Source organism: Megachile rotundata, chromosome 12 (assembly GCF_050947335.1).
Source record: "Megachile rotundata isolate GNS110a chromosome 12, iyMegRotu1, whole genome shotgun sequence".
Taxonomy (NCBI): domain Eukaryota; kingdom Metazoa; phylum Arthropoda; class Insecta; order Hymenoptera; family Megachilidae; genus Megachile; species Megachile rotundata.
In genome coordinates, this window is record NC_134994.1 from 9,415,767 (window position 1) to 9,429,109 (window position 13,343).

General features: G+C 40.5%; 1 protein-coding gene across 1 annotated transcript; it reads right to left on the minus strand.

Annotated features, from left to right (window-relative positions):
* Positions 1-216: 216 nt before the first annotated feature.
* On the minus strand, positions 217-10,481 carry dap (cyclin-dependent kinase inhibitor dacapo). The gene is made up of 2 exons (XM_012282950.2): positions 8,406-10,481; positions 217-4,054 (listed from the first exon to the last, which is right to left on the minus strand). Exons 1-2 carry the CDS (start codon positions 8,962-8,964, stop codon positions 3,954-3,956), a joined length of 660 nt encoding a protein of 219 aa, XP_012138340.1. The 5' UTR covers positions 8,965-10,481; the 3' UTR covers positions 217-3,953.
* Between the last annotated feature and the right edge of the window lie 2,862 nt (positions 10,482-13,343).

The window sequence follows — 13,343 nt, forward strand, 5'->3', positions numbered from 1 at the left end:
TAACTTCCTATAATCCCAAATTTGAGTCCTCAGGTTCCAATATCTCCAATAACAATAACACAAAAATTTACCAAAATCATCACCTTACACAAGTTACACAGTAATAATACAAACTCAGAAAAAGTATAATCCAGAAGTAAAATATACCAACACAATTATAAATTAATATACAAACAATGCAACGCAAGAGGTAGGTTAAAAGAAAAGATACAAATATTCATTCTATTTTTTTTTTTAGATAATTCGTTTTTTTAATAAACATAGGCATTCACTTATGTAGGTTAGTTCTTTAGACTCTCTTACGATTACGGTTTATATATAATAATATTTATATTTATATATTGTCGTTACACATAAAATTTTTCTTACGCAAAATACCAACTGGAAGTGAGGCACTGGGTGTTGTATTTTCTGCTTCCTTTTCTTCAACATTCACTCGCACAGACTATCATCGTCCACTCGACTCTTTCATACTCCTTTTTTCTTCTTTTTTTTTTTCATTTTTTTTCTGTTTTTCTTACCGAGGCTTTACGTCACGTTTGGGAACGCACATACACGTCTAATATACTTATTACAAATAAGAAGTACACGCTAAGTTACGTTTACTGAGATCATACTAATACATCACAGGGTTACATAGACGTAAAGAATTATTCTCTTTTACTATTTTTTCCTTTTTTTTTTCTTCCCTTTCGTTTGATTCCCCGATGGCAGACTGTGCTCTGATCCTTTCAGATCTAACGAGATTCTATAGTCGTTCGATTTTTCGTCTTCCTTTTTGGTTTCACACACTGTAAGATTATTTTCTTCCACTGGTTGATCGTCGCGTTTCGAATTCGAAAATCTTACTGCTCGAAACCGTTTCTTGTTTCAATCTTTTTATCTGGATGTTTTCAGAACCTTTTTAATCACCGTGATTCAGATTTTATTGCTTCAAAACGTGCTTTTGAAATAAAGATGCCTATACAAGCGATTATAAAATATGGACACTGAAATCCAAATACTGATAAATAAATCTAACATCAAAATTTCGACAAAATACCTTCGAGTGTCCAGAATTAAGAGTTTTACTGAATCAGATGTACTGAAACAAGAGGTGGGTCAACGAGACCCTGTCGAGGGATAAAAAGGTTCCTTAAAATAGTTGGCACAAACGACCATAAATACCATCGACTCAATAGCACACTTCGCCCGTGTGAACGACGAAAAAAAATAGCTTGTAACCACCAGTCGTATTTCTGAATGATAATCTCATTGTAAAAGGGAGGGATGAGAAAGAGAAAAGTGAAATTGAGGAAAACACAGGGGGTGAGGGGTACTTCAAGAGGTGTATGGCCTTCGACCAAATTATCGTAAACAAAAAGAAAAAAAAATGTTGTAATAAATCAGCTACCATTAATAAAATCATACCATTTAAGATATACAATTATACATTTTACATTTAAACGCATCGACGAACAAAGAAGGTTTCGTTCGAGAAATCTGTGCTTTTGTTGATAAAAAAATAAAGAAATGTAATCCGCGTAATTTCACAGGTAACCGTTCGAAGAACTCCGGAAGCCACGCGTATGATTTGTACTCTACTAAAAATGCTCGATTACTTCCGGTATACCGTGATGCGCGCGAATTTCGAAACAAACAAAGATAAATCTGCCTCTTCCGCGGAGAACTTTGAACGGTTTTTTCTCACGCAATTACCATTCAATGCCTATAAGTCTGATCGTAAAAAAAAAAACGTTTAAAAAAGAAACGAGATGCAATGGAAATAAACAGATGCAAAAAGAGCCCATTGAAAAGCGAAGATTGCGTTCGCGGTACACATTTACAAATATATACAATAATTTCCTTGAAATTCATTGCCGACGATATAAATAATGATCCTGATTATCTTCCATTTCGTACAGTTTCGAATTTTGCAATCCTCGCTTCGGCTTTTCGGATGCTTAACACTTTGAAGGTCGTTTATGTTACTCTTTAAGAATACCGATAAAATTACTGTGCGAACTTTTTATAATTTACCTTGCTGGTTTTGCCTTGAGACGGAGTTAAAAAGCGTACTATCAAAGTGTTAAGATTTAATGGGTAGCGATGAACCTTGCGCCGGGTACCTAGATACGTTTTGAAACTTAGAGATTCTGTACATTTAAGAATTTACAGATGTGAAAATTCAAGAGTTTGCAATTTTAAAAATATAGAAAATTGTAATGGGTACACAACCACCCACTGAAGCTGTGATACTTAATTCACAAAGTTGTAATTCAAAACATTAAAATTTTAGAAGTGTAGACAATTTTTAATGGGTCAACTACCCCACTGAAGCTCTAATACTTAATTTGCAAAAGTTTCAAATAATTTTATTTTGAAAATTTTTTATCTGGATATAAAAGTACCTGGCACGAGGGTTCAAAGGAAGGTGAGAAGAGGAAAATGAGAAAGATGGGAATGAAGGAGAGCCAAATACGATACAGGTTCATTCAAAGGTAAGGACAAGAAAATCGCGGGGTGATTTGGCATCGGCTGTACTTTCTTAATGTCGTACAGGAGATCAATGCTTAAACATGGGTAACGAGCTGTAACCTAAATCATATCTTTTTCCCCATTTATCAATCTCGAGATTGGTCTCTTTTTACAGTAAAAATTGATGTACATTTCGCGGCCGTTTCAAGGACACTGTCGAAACTACCGCGAAATTTGTAGGATTTTAGAAGTCCGTGGATCTCCAACGAGGAGGAAAGGTCATTGAAGATTCGCGGAATGTTTTGCAAAGCCGAAAAATTCGAAGACCAAACTCGAAGAGAAACTGCACTTACTACCTAATATCTTCCTTAAAATCTATAGGTATCCTAAAATATATTTATATATTTCTTGTCTCCTTACGCTCATAATTATGTATGTACGACATCATTCATCCTTGATTCGTTTCAGTGTCGAACGAACAATATATTACATTAATTTCGCTCTTTTTCGCTTTATATACAGGGTGTGTAATTGGCGCAAATGAAGGTGTGAGTCTACCTGGAAATATCAGTCGATTTAAAGATTTTTCGTATGGGGCTTCCTTTTGAAGTTATTAATTTTTAACGTGCTTCTATGAGGAATAGAAATAAGACAGAAATTAAAATGAATTTCAAGGAGTCTGAAGACTATTGTAATTCCTGGTGTTGCTGTTGTAAAGAAAACCACATACAAAGTACAGTTTTGCAATGGTGTAACCAGTATTATTCTTTTATTAAGACATTTCCAAAAGCCATTTGCTATCCCAGTTACGTCAGTGCCTCCGACTAATTTTTTCAAGTAGCATCACCGATTACCTCACACCCTGTATATCTAAGGTGTCCCACATTTCTCCCAACAGAACAAGAAGCGTACAAAATCCTCTAAATGCCTCGTTACAAAATTAGAAACCTCTAACACCTATCCAAAACCAGCAGCTTCTACTTGTAACAAAAGATTCATGTGCAGCTTTCATACAACAATCTTGCTCTTATAGGAAAAACATGAGACAGCATATAACCTAAACGTTATTCTCTCTATCCTAATACAAAAGATACGGACACGATGAATTACACATATGTATATATAAAAAAAAAAAAAACAAAGAAAAAAAAAGAAAAGAAAAGATAGCAACAACCACGTTGTTTCTTTTGTCCATTGTATCTGGTCGTTGTTATCGGTTGTTGTTGCCGCTTTGTAATTTCCGTACCACGATTACGAAAGTGTTAGAACGAAAAACGTTACTGTTATCATGCGTTTTCGTTACTTCTTTTAAATTTCCCGCCATTGTGCATGGCGGATAAATCTAAACGTGAATGGCACAGCCAACGGACCTAGCGCGTTCTCCTCTGCCACAGAGCTTTCCTTCGTCTTTCTCCATTCCTCCTGGCAGCGATGCGTTTCCGGTCCGAACTTGATGGAAGAAGACGTCGAGGCTGAAGGAGGAAACTTCGAGGCTCTTAGCTACGTATTTGACCCGCGTTACGGGCGATCTTCTCCGGCGGCTCTATCATGCTCTTCGCGCTACCGTTTAGGCTACGTTTACGACTCTTCATGTAGTCTGAAAGCACACACAAACGAAAAAAACATGTATATACGTGCGCCACATACACAGGTACGGGTTATTTTTCGACCTTGTTATCTTCGGGCGATTGAATTTAATTGCAAAATTCGAATGATACCGTAATCGCAGTGAACACGGGACGCGACACTTTGTCAATATTAGAATAACGTTCATGATAAATTGATGAAACACATAAGTCAATAATAGAAAATTATATTAATTGCTCATTTTCAACTTATTTCGTTTACCAATACATTCCGAGTGTTGTGTTTAAAAATATTCGTGTTGCCAAGCACAAAAACGCAAACATATTTTGAAACAAAGCGACTCTTTACAGGTTCCAAAACGTGCAAACAGAAAAAGAATCGAATAAGATTAGCGGTTATTGATCTCTACAATGTCAAATATTAAATATCGAATATCTGCAACTACACGTGTATTAAAAGCAAAATCAAAAGGTGAAACTTATGCCATCTGTACCCACATTTTCATACAGATCGATAAGTTACCTCAGCTACGTTTCGCAGAAACTGGAAAGAATTGACAGAACACGAAACAGTTTTAAATCCGAACGTTTTTTTAATTTTTTTAATCTTGCGCGGGAAATCGCTTGAACGATAACCCCGCGAATATAATAATAATCGACTCACGGTGCCCGTTAATTATATCGGTGGTAGTAGATAAGATAAGGGCGAATCATCGCAAAGTTCGTTAGGGGCTTAAAGCGTGCCACAACGGAAGAAAGAAAGGTGGAACGCGGGAGATGCATGCAATTTTGTTCCTCCTGTACGTTGTTTGCGAACCTTTAATGAGTCACGATATAGGAAGCGTGCACAAAAACGCAGTATGCGACGGTCTGATACTCGTAATCATGACTCATGTCGTATATTCGTTGTAGGAGCCACAACGAATTTCCCGCCACCCCTTTTCACCATTTGGCGAATTTCCACGGGGAAAATTCGGCGCATCTGTTCGATTTCCCTGGGTCCCTTTTCTAAGCGCGATGCCACGCGACAGAAATTATGGAGATTGCGGGGGAACAGCTGTGCCAACGATCATAAACCCTCTTCTGATCTCACGACGCAGCTTTTCGTTAATTCCGTAGAGGGATTTCTAGTTAACCTTTATTGTAATGTTTATCTCTCTTTGGTATCAAGCGCTGAAGCACTACTTTTTACGCGGGATTTGCAACTTTGTATGTAATATAATATTGGACCGTAACGTTTAAATTAATAAAAGTATCTCAAGCTAAATAATTTTGGCAATTCGAGGAAAGTCTATGATAAATATTACTCTTGCTATTTTCTACAATTGCACAAAATTTGAGACAAATCAAGCTGAAGACTGCGCGCTCTTACTTGCAACTGCGCATGCGTGCGCGCATGCGCCTTCAGCCCGCCACGCCGGGAAATTTCAATTTCAACGCATTGATTACCATGAAGGTTACCGGCGTTCGACGTTCTTTACTTCACAATTTTATGTACTTTTATTTGTCGCATCTCTTCTTTCTTTTACAATCTTATAATTCATACTAACTACTTGGATACGTGATTATTTCTTCAAAAATCGAAGAGAGCAAAAAGGGTACGTTCGCAGGGAAGGCGTGCAGGCTTCATCTTTTTATTCAATAACTACCACACAAAATAACTGGTTTCACGTTTCTCAATTTAAACTACACAATTTTCTTAACGACTTTTTTCAGAGAATTTGTACACAGGAGTTAATGTTCCATCTTTTACTCATTAAGTTTTTGCTTCATTTTTAGTATACATCGAACATTGATATTATTAGCAGAAAACGAATTTGTGGATGTGATACGAAGGGAATAACGTGGTAAACAAAAGCTAGAAGTGTCGGCAATTTGCGAATGCGTTAAAGCAGCATGCGGGTTAAAATCGTCGCGTCGAGCAATCACGATTTTAAATACCGATCGTACATCCACCCCAGTTTTCGAGGGATGCGATTGTGAGCACAGCTGATACCCCCATGCGTACAACGCGCAGGAGGCGCACGCGTGAACAAAAGCTGATGCGATCCCAAGGGGTGCACGGAAGAGAAAACGTACGGGGGTGCGACCCAACCCCATATGGACTGTACAGCTGACCGCGTGGCTCATTAATAACGTACGTTAGGAAAATCAGTCGGCGCCCCCATACTCACGGTTGAATCGAGAGTACGTTACACGCGTGCTCGTTCTCCCATATACTAGAAACTGGTCGAACGGGGAGAATTCGGGCCTCACGTATCGAAAGATCAAAACGCGCCTGGTGTATCGATCCAGTTAATCGAATGGCGAGGCTATCGTACGATATTATCGTCAAATAATAACGGTTACAGTCACGCGCAGCACGTGACCGAGTCTATTACCTGTACGGAACGAGCGTTCAAGATAGAACGCTAATTAAACGTTAGCCGACTTTCAATTAAGTAATTATAACAAATATCGTGTTTCTAATTATTACTTTTAATTCGCTCTGTTTACGGGTGATTATTAAGACCTTCAGGATTTTCTTGGACCGTTATTGCAGTATCTACTTGGTACAAAAATACTTCCTCTCTTCCCTAGAAAAATTAGAAGATATTTCTTCGCTGATAACGCTGATAACGCAGCAAAACAATTAATTTCTCCTGTTTTTGTAGAAACCGATTACTCGATACTAGTAGACGTAACGACCAAAACTAATCGCCCTTGTCTGTATCGGTTTTTCTCTAATTGTTCATGCATTTCTTGCGTACTGCGGTGCAAACGTGGACAAGAAAACTCGACGAATAAACAAAACCATAGTCGCGTGCTCTAATGACGCAAAATGTGTTTACACGCGTGTAAGAGATGCATGCATGCGAGACACATGAGGAGTCACGTCCAGAAATAGTCGCGTCGCGTGGGTGGTGTGCACAGCCGAATAATAAATAGGCGAAAAAAATGGGGGGAAATAGACTGAGAGGTGTAGGCACGAACAAGATGGCCGGGTACGCGAGATTCGAACGGGACACGAAAAATCTCACGCCGGGAGACAGCTCTCGTGAATATTTTCTGTCGTAAAGAAAAAAATATATTCGGACACACGGACGACTCTACTGCTTATCGCCACAGTTTTGGAGACTTCCGCAATTTATAAAAAGTCGACTTAATTAACACGTTATTTGTGGACAGTGATGACGTGGTATTACGTCCTCGCATATGTTGGAATATTTTTAGGAATTTCTTGCAATTGCGAGGCTTCGATACAATGGGAACGCAACCTCGAATAATATGACCGCTAATAAAATTTACTACCGAAGAGAATTTTGGGTTCGAACATGCAGAAATGTTTGACTAATCGGCACATGAATTACAAATAATATTTATCGTTATGTCATCCTTGTTTACGCACGATTGCGTTGAATTATCGATATGCTTATCCGTGACAAATAAAAAATATAAAAGACACATTTGCAGCCAAATTATATTTCGCACTTTGTCATCGAGAACGATAGCACGATAGTTTATCTATGGTAGGAATATTTTTATTGTTCGTAATCCGTTTGTTTGTTAGAAATCTAGCGGAGATAATGGTCGAAGATATTTTCTAGGAACAGAAAAATTTCGAAAATATAATTCGATAAGAGGACGGGTTCAATTCATTCTTTTTATCAGGTGCTTACGTAATTACGTAAATTGCAACGACCTTGCCGGTCGGCGAATTAGAATGACCTAGGCTATATGCTTCCCGTATAAATAATGCCAGACAATTTGGACAATGCGCGCGTCGATCGAGCGGAATAATTCAGGAAATCTCGTGTTTGCAAAGCATTGCGTAACATTACGCGCGATATAATGAACAGATTAGCGTTTTTAGTGGCCGAAAAAAAGTATACAACCACGATATCGTAGGCATCTCGTTTCTTTTCGACTTTGGGTGAAAGGAAGCAAGAGCGCAACACAGAAAGCCATTGTTTTGAATGTAGTAAAATTACAACGCAGAAAAAGGGAATAGAAGAAACGTGGAAAACACTTATCGATACCGAGAGCAACCGGTTCAACTTGAAAACAAGCCGTTCATTCACGAACGAGCAGTTGGTCTTTCTCGTTAACCCTTTTTTACTAGAATTTTCTATGTTCGAGAAAAATGATGGAGCGCTTTCAAAGATATTTCTATGCGGTAATAAAACTTGGATACAATATGTACACTGTTTACATTTATACTCTAAGCGTTGTAAGTCGCTTGTTAGGCATGCAAGTCATAGTGCATAATAGAAAAAGAGAAGTTTAGAATCACTGATTAATGGTACTGAAATAGTACCGGTAACATAAAGTTGAAAATATTGGCATACTAATAAAAAGAAAAAAATAAGAGGTATCGCTTACCGGTAATGGTGGACTGTTTCCTCGTGGATAAAACAGGGGTAGTTGGTTCGACGATATACATCTTCTTGTCCGCGTCAAAGTCGAACATGTCGTTCATGGTGACTTCTCCGATTTGCGGTACTCTGGGTTCCTGAGGTGGCGTTCTCTCCGTTTTCTGGAGGATCGGAGTCTTCGGAGATTCTTTACGGAGGATTTTCATGGTGGGCGAGGAATCCCGTACTTTTCTAGGCGTGCTAGGCGCGTGTTTCCTTAAGTAGGGCATACCTCGTAGGGCATAGGGTTCAGGCACCACGTCCTGCGACGTGACCAGTTCCCACTCATACCTCGAGTTGGCTTTAGGTATCTCCAAGTGAAAGTCGAATCCCCATCTCTCGGCGTCGAGCATCGATTGAGCGCGAAGTTCCCGTTCTGCCAATGCACGAGCCGCGGCGTGATCGACGGGTCCAAAAAGGTCCCTTCGAACACGGGCAAGGGCTGCTCTGCTCGGCACCGTTCGTCCTCCACCTAGATTCCTACTCATTTCCGTCATCATCACCGGATTCAACACTCGTGCGCTCATATTTCGTTAGTCTTTTCGCGTCGGCAACGTCGCCGTCCTCCTCGCAGTTACCAATAACTAACCACTCTGTTTTTTTCACCGGCAAAACAGCTTCCCTTTCCACTCGTCCAAAGTCGAAACTTCGTTCAGCGTATTTTGGTTCGTGTTGTGTTGTCGATCCGGGGCACACCGGTTCACACGAAACAACGTTCAAAATCGTTTTTTTTACGCACCGTCTCGTTTACGGAGATGATTCTTCCAGGAATCGTCCATAGAACGTTGAAATACTCGCGGCTCGCGAAAACGTGGCAACGTTGTCGTGGCGCGACCCACCGAATTTCGAATGGCCGTGCTTCTCAGCGTCGCTTCGCGACTACGTTACTCGTTCACTCGCTTACGGACGCGACCGACACTTTGCAACGATGATTTTTCACGGCACACATCCGTGAATCGGCGGATATATCTCGAGACGGAGTATACACACCATCGATGAGCGTGCACGACGAAAACGGAAAGTTTGGCAACACGGTGAACACGCTATTGCGCACCACGGAGCGAGAGACAAGATATCAAAACAGCGGTGATAAATATCTCCGGCTTTCTCACGGTTCGGTACATAGTTTCACGGTTGCCAATGTTTAAGTAACTGTCAATGATCGTGTAGTAAAATTTCCTTTCAGCAATTCTTTTTGTTTTCTTCACGAATTGATCGCCATAGCCCGCGGGAAGAACGATCCGGCAACGTTGCACGCACTTGCGCGTGAGTCTCCAAGCGTGTGTTTCGATGTGTGTTCCCGCTAAGATTACGAGGTTGTTTTTCAAGATTCAAAACCGATCGCTTGGCGGTCCTTTGCCTTCACGATGATCACGGGTCCGTGTTAGATGATGCACAAACATGTATCACTCTCGAGATCGACACAGAAAATAATATTTCACGGTAAACGTTATTGCACACGGCCCGAAAGCACCAATATGCTGTCCGCGAACACGGTGGGGAGCCACTGGAACGAGTTCGATACCGCGTACGATCGAAACGAAAACGGTATCGCGATTCCCGCCAAACACACGACTGTCAAGACACACGCGTGGTTCCAAGTTCGGCGGAAGGTCGTATACGATTGCGCAGTTACGTTAACGCTGACGAGGTGCGTGCGTGCTCTGCAGCTCGCGGAGTTGCGCGAAGACACGTTCTATACGGTTAAAGCGCTCTCTAGCGACTGAAGCGTGCGCCTCTCGCTGCAAGCGACCAAGCCTCCGGTCGGCTCGGTCTTTTTCGGTCGTGCTCGGCTCGCGTTCGGCTGTCACCCCTTTTCCCTCGCTGCGAAGAAACGAAATAACCGCCATTTGCACAGTATAGTCCGTTCGACTCAAGCGCAACACTCGGAGCTTTGAAAATACGTACGTCCGAGATGGTTGTACAGTTATTGGCCCCTTCCACGGCAACATAAACGAGCAGAATGCTGATCGTAACCATTGGACGCGTCCCAGTATGCCAACCTCTGCGCTGGGTATCTTCCAACTCTGCTTCTCTGCGTTGGACGCGCTACCGAGAAGTTAGAGGTAGCACCACGCATTTCCTCTTTTTTTTCATGCTTATCCCTTCGCGTCAAATTCAGCAACTCCGTTCATCTGACCGTAACTGGAGGCTCCATGAAAAATTCTGCTTTCGTAATGATTATGTCTCTATATCTTGCGAATCTGGTACTTATGGTACTTGACGAAAACTGCACCATTAATCATTGGGTGCTTCGTTTTCAAATCTGGGTGTTCATCTACATTTCTTCTTGCTTCATGAAGTTCATGGATAAATTTGTACGAACGAAAAATGACTAAAACGAAAGAAAAGAAATAAAACAGGTTGTGTTGTCAAAGGGGCGAGAAATAAACAAGTCCAACTTTCAAAACAACGGCTGTAATCTTATCACGGACACTCGTACGTGCGTTTATTCGACGGATTTCTATGTTTGCACGGCAATACGTTACGCACGGTGAATTTATTTGCATATTATTCGGATTATCGTCAACATTTATTTTAACTGATAGAAGCTATTATACTCGAACACCATTGGTTACAATTAAAATGCTTCCAAAACCTGAACGCGAAATATTATCTCGTACTAATAATTTGGAAAGGTGAAAAGCAAAAAACCAGACGAAGCATATTTACTTATACCGTATTTATATGCAAATGAATTTATTGCATTGGTCGTCCTTTGCCTCTTTTCCATACTGCAATTTACATTCTTAAGTTGTTTATCCAACGAAATTTTGTTCAAGCCAGCAAGCTAATTAACAAATCTTGATTTATTAAATTTTATGTGTTTCGCAATTGACGCTGCTCGAGCTGCAGCTGTTTGCGTTCAGACACCGTTAGGGATACGAGATCAACAAGGCGAATCGACACTTTTCAATGATAATTGTCAATTTACCTCGTTGCTGTTCTCGTGGCCTGAATCGTTTATGTGCCTTCTGTAAAAGGCAACAGGGAAATGGTTTTCTATCGTGCACGAGATAACTCGCGTCGAGTAAACTGTACGCAGGCGAACGTCACGACCAATCAGAGCGCGCGTTCGCCACGTACGCTCAACGGTGTTAGTGTATGTATCCGTTCGACGCAGTATGGCTGACCAAATGGCGCCACTGTGCGGGCGCGCGAAACTTTCGAACGTTTGAATTTGTTGGGGTCGGAAAACAATTATATCTTCTGTTCTTTTAGTTAGAATTTTAAGTTAGACTGATAGGATAACTCGTCAGTGGTGTAAAAGATATGGAAAGGTTTGTGATGGAGTTGAGGAAAGATTTTTATTTGAATTGACTTTTGGAGTTGGAAAGTTGGTGATTTAACGATTGAAAGAGTTAGATATTTGGGGATTTAGGGATTTGGTAGAGTTAGGAATTGGGGGATTCAAAGATTTAGAGTTCAAAATTCAAGTTTTGGAGGCTAGGAATTTGGTAGAGTTAGAAATTGGGGGATTCGAAGATTTAGAGTTCAAAATTCTAGTTTTAGAGGTTAGGGGTGTAAGAATTTGGGAATAAGGTCTTGAGGATATTTCGGAAGTTAGAGATTAGGGTTTTAGCAATTTAGGGGGTCGAAAGGGGTTCGTGGAATGAAAATTTTGGAAATTTGTGGTTTGGGGGATTTAGGAATTTCAGTAATTAAAAATTTTGAAGTTCAGAGACTTAGAACTTGGGTGATGTGAGAATTTAGTGATTTGGGAGTTTGAAATTAGGTGGATTTATAAACAGTCTCCTAGTTATCCATCATTTAAAGAAATGGCCGATAATTTTAAACGATGGCGAGTAATTAGAATTGTGCAAACAATCATAGAAAGACGAAGTAAAGATTCTCATGAGAGGTGTGGGCCAAGTGTTGTGGGAAATGAAAATCCCACGCAATATTCCGGAAGTGGTGAGGGTGGCACCGGATGCATCTCAATGAAGGGGAGAACGAGCGAATGAGTCGCGTAAAACAATCCTTTTTGCAGAGACTGTGCCGTCGTCTCTCTTTCATCTGCGGTTAGGTGTAGGTACCCGTTTAGCAAGGTATTTCGTTGCACAGGTGTTCTCTCATGGCTTGTCGTGGACGAAGGACGGAAAATAAACACCGTTTCCTTCTATATAGCGTCATCTCCCCTTGCTTGGATCTACTCGACGATGAGCCGTCTAGATTATTTATCAAGGAAACCCGTGTTTATACAACCTGCATAGAAGAGACGGCCGGAAGACGCGTGGCTGCATCTGCGTCCGCGTGTTTACCAACGACCGGAGTCACCTGTTTCATCGTTCGTAGAATTTTCGCTATCAAATCCGTGTTTATCGTCGGTTTTATATTATCTCGTCGCGTGCACACTATAAAATGAAAATGCAACGGTGACGAGTCACTTTTTGTCAAGGCAAGATCGCGGTTACCATCTCGCGAGTTTATGTCACGGTCTTTTAATGTTCTTCGGGATGCTTCATCGAAAAAATTGTCAGCTGTTTTACTACACTTGACAGTTTCATGATTATAAATTCTACGCAACTACTGACTCTTTTAACTTCTTTAGAAATATATCAGTTTGAGTATGCTGTAGAATTACATTAGCACGCTGTAGAATTTTATAAGTTCAACTTGATGGAGTAAATAAAAATTCAAAATGGGGAAAGTTGTAATCACGGAAATGTTTAAATAATTTTTGTATAAAGAGACGTATCGATAGATGACCTTCAGTCTCGTTAACGTTGATTGAAAAAGAAAGTTCGTCAAGTTGGAAAGGTTCAATGGTCCGGTGGAACAATGAAGCTGGTGCACGTTGTACGCCAAATATCTTTTGTCGTAGTCGCGATTGTGCCCACTTCCGTGGGAATTCGCGGAACGGAAGTGCAATTTCTGGCAATGGGGTACACCACCATCGTCGTGA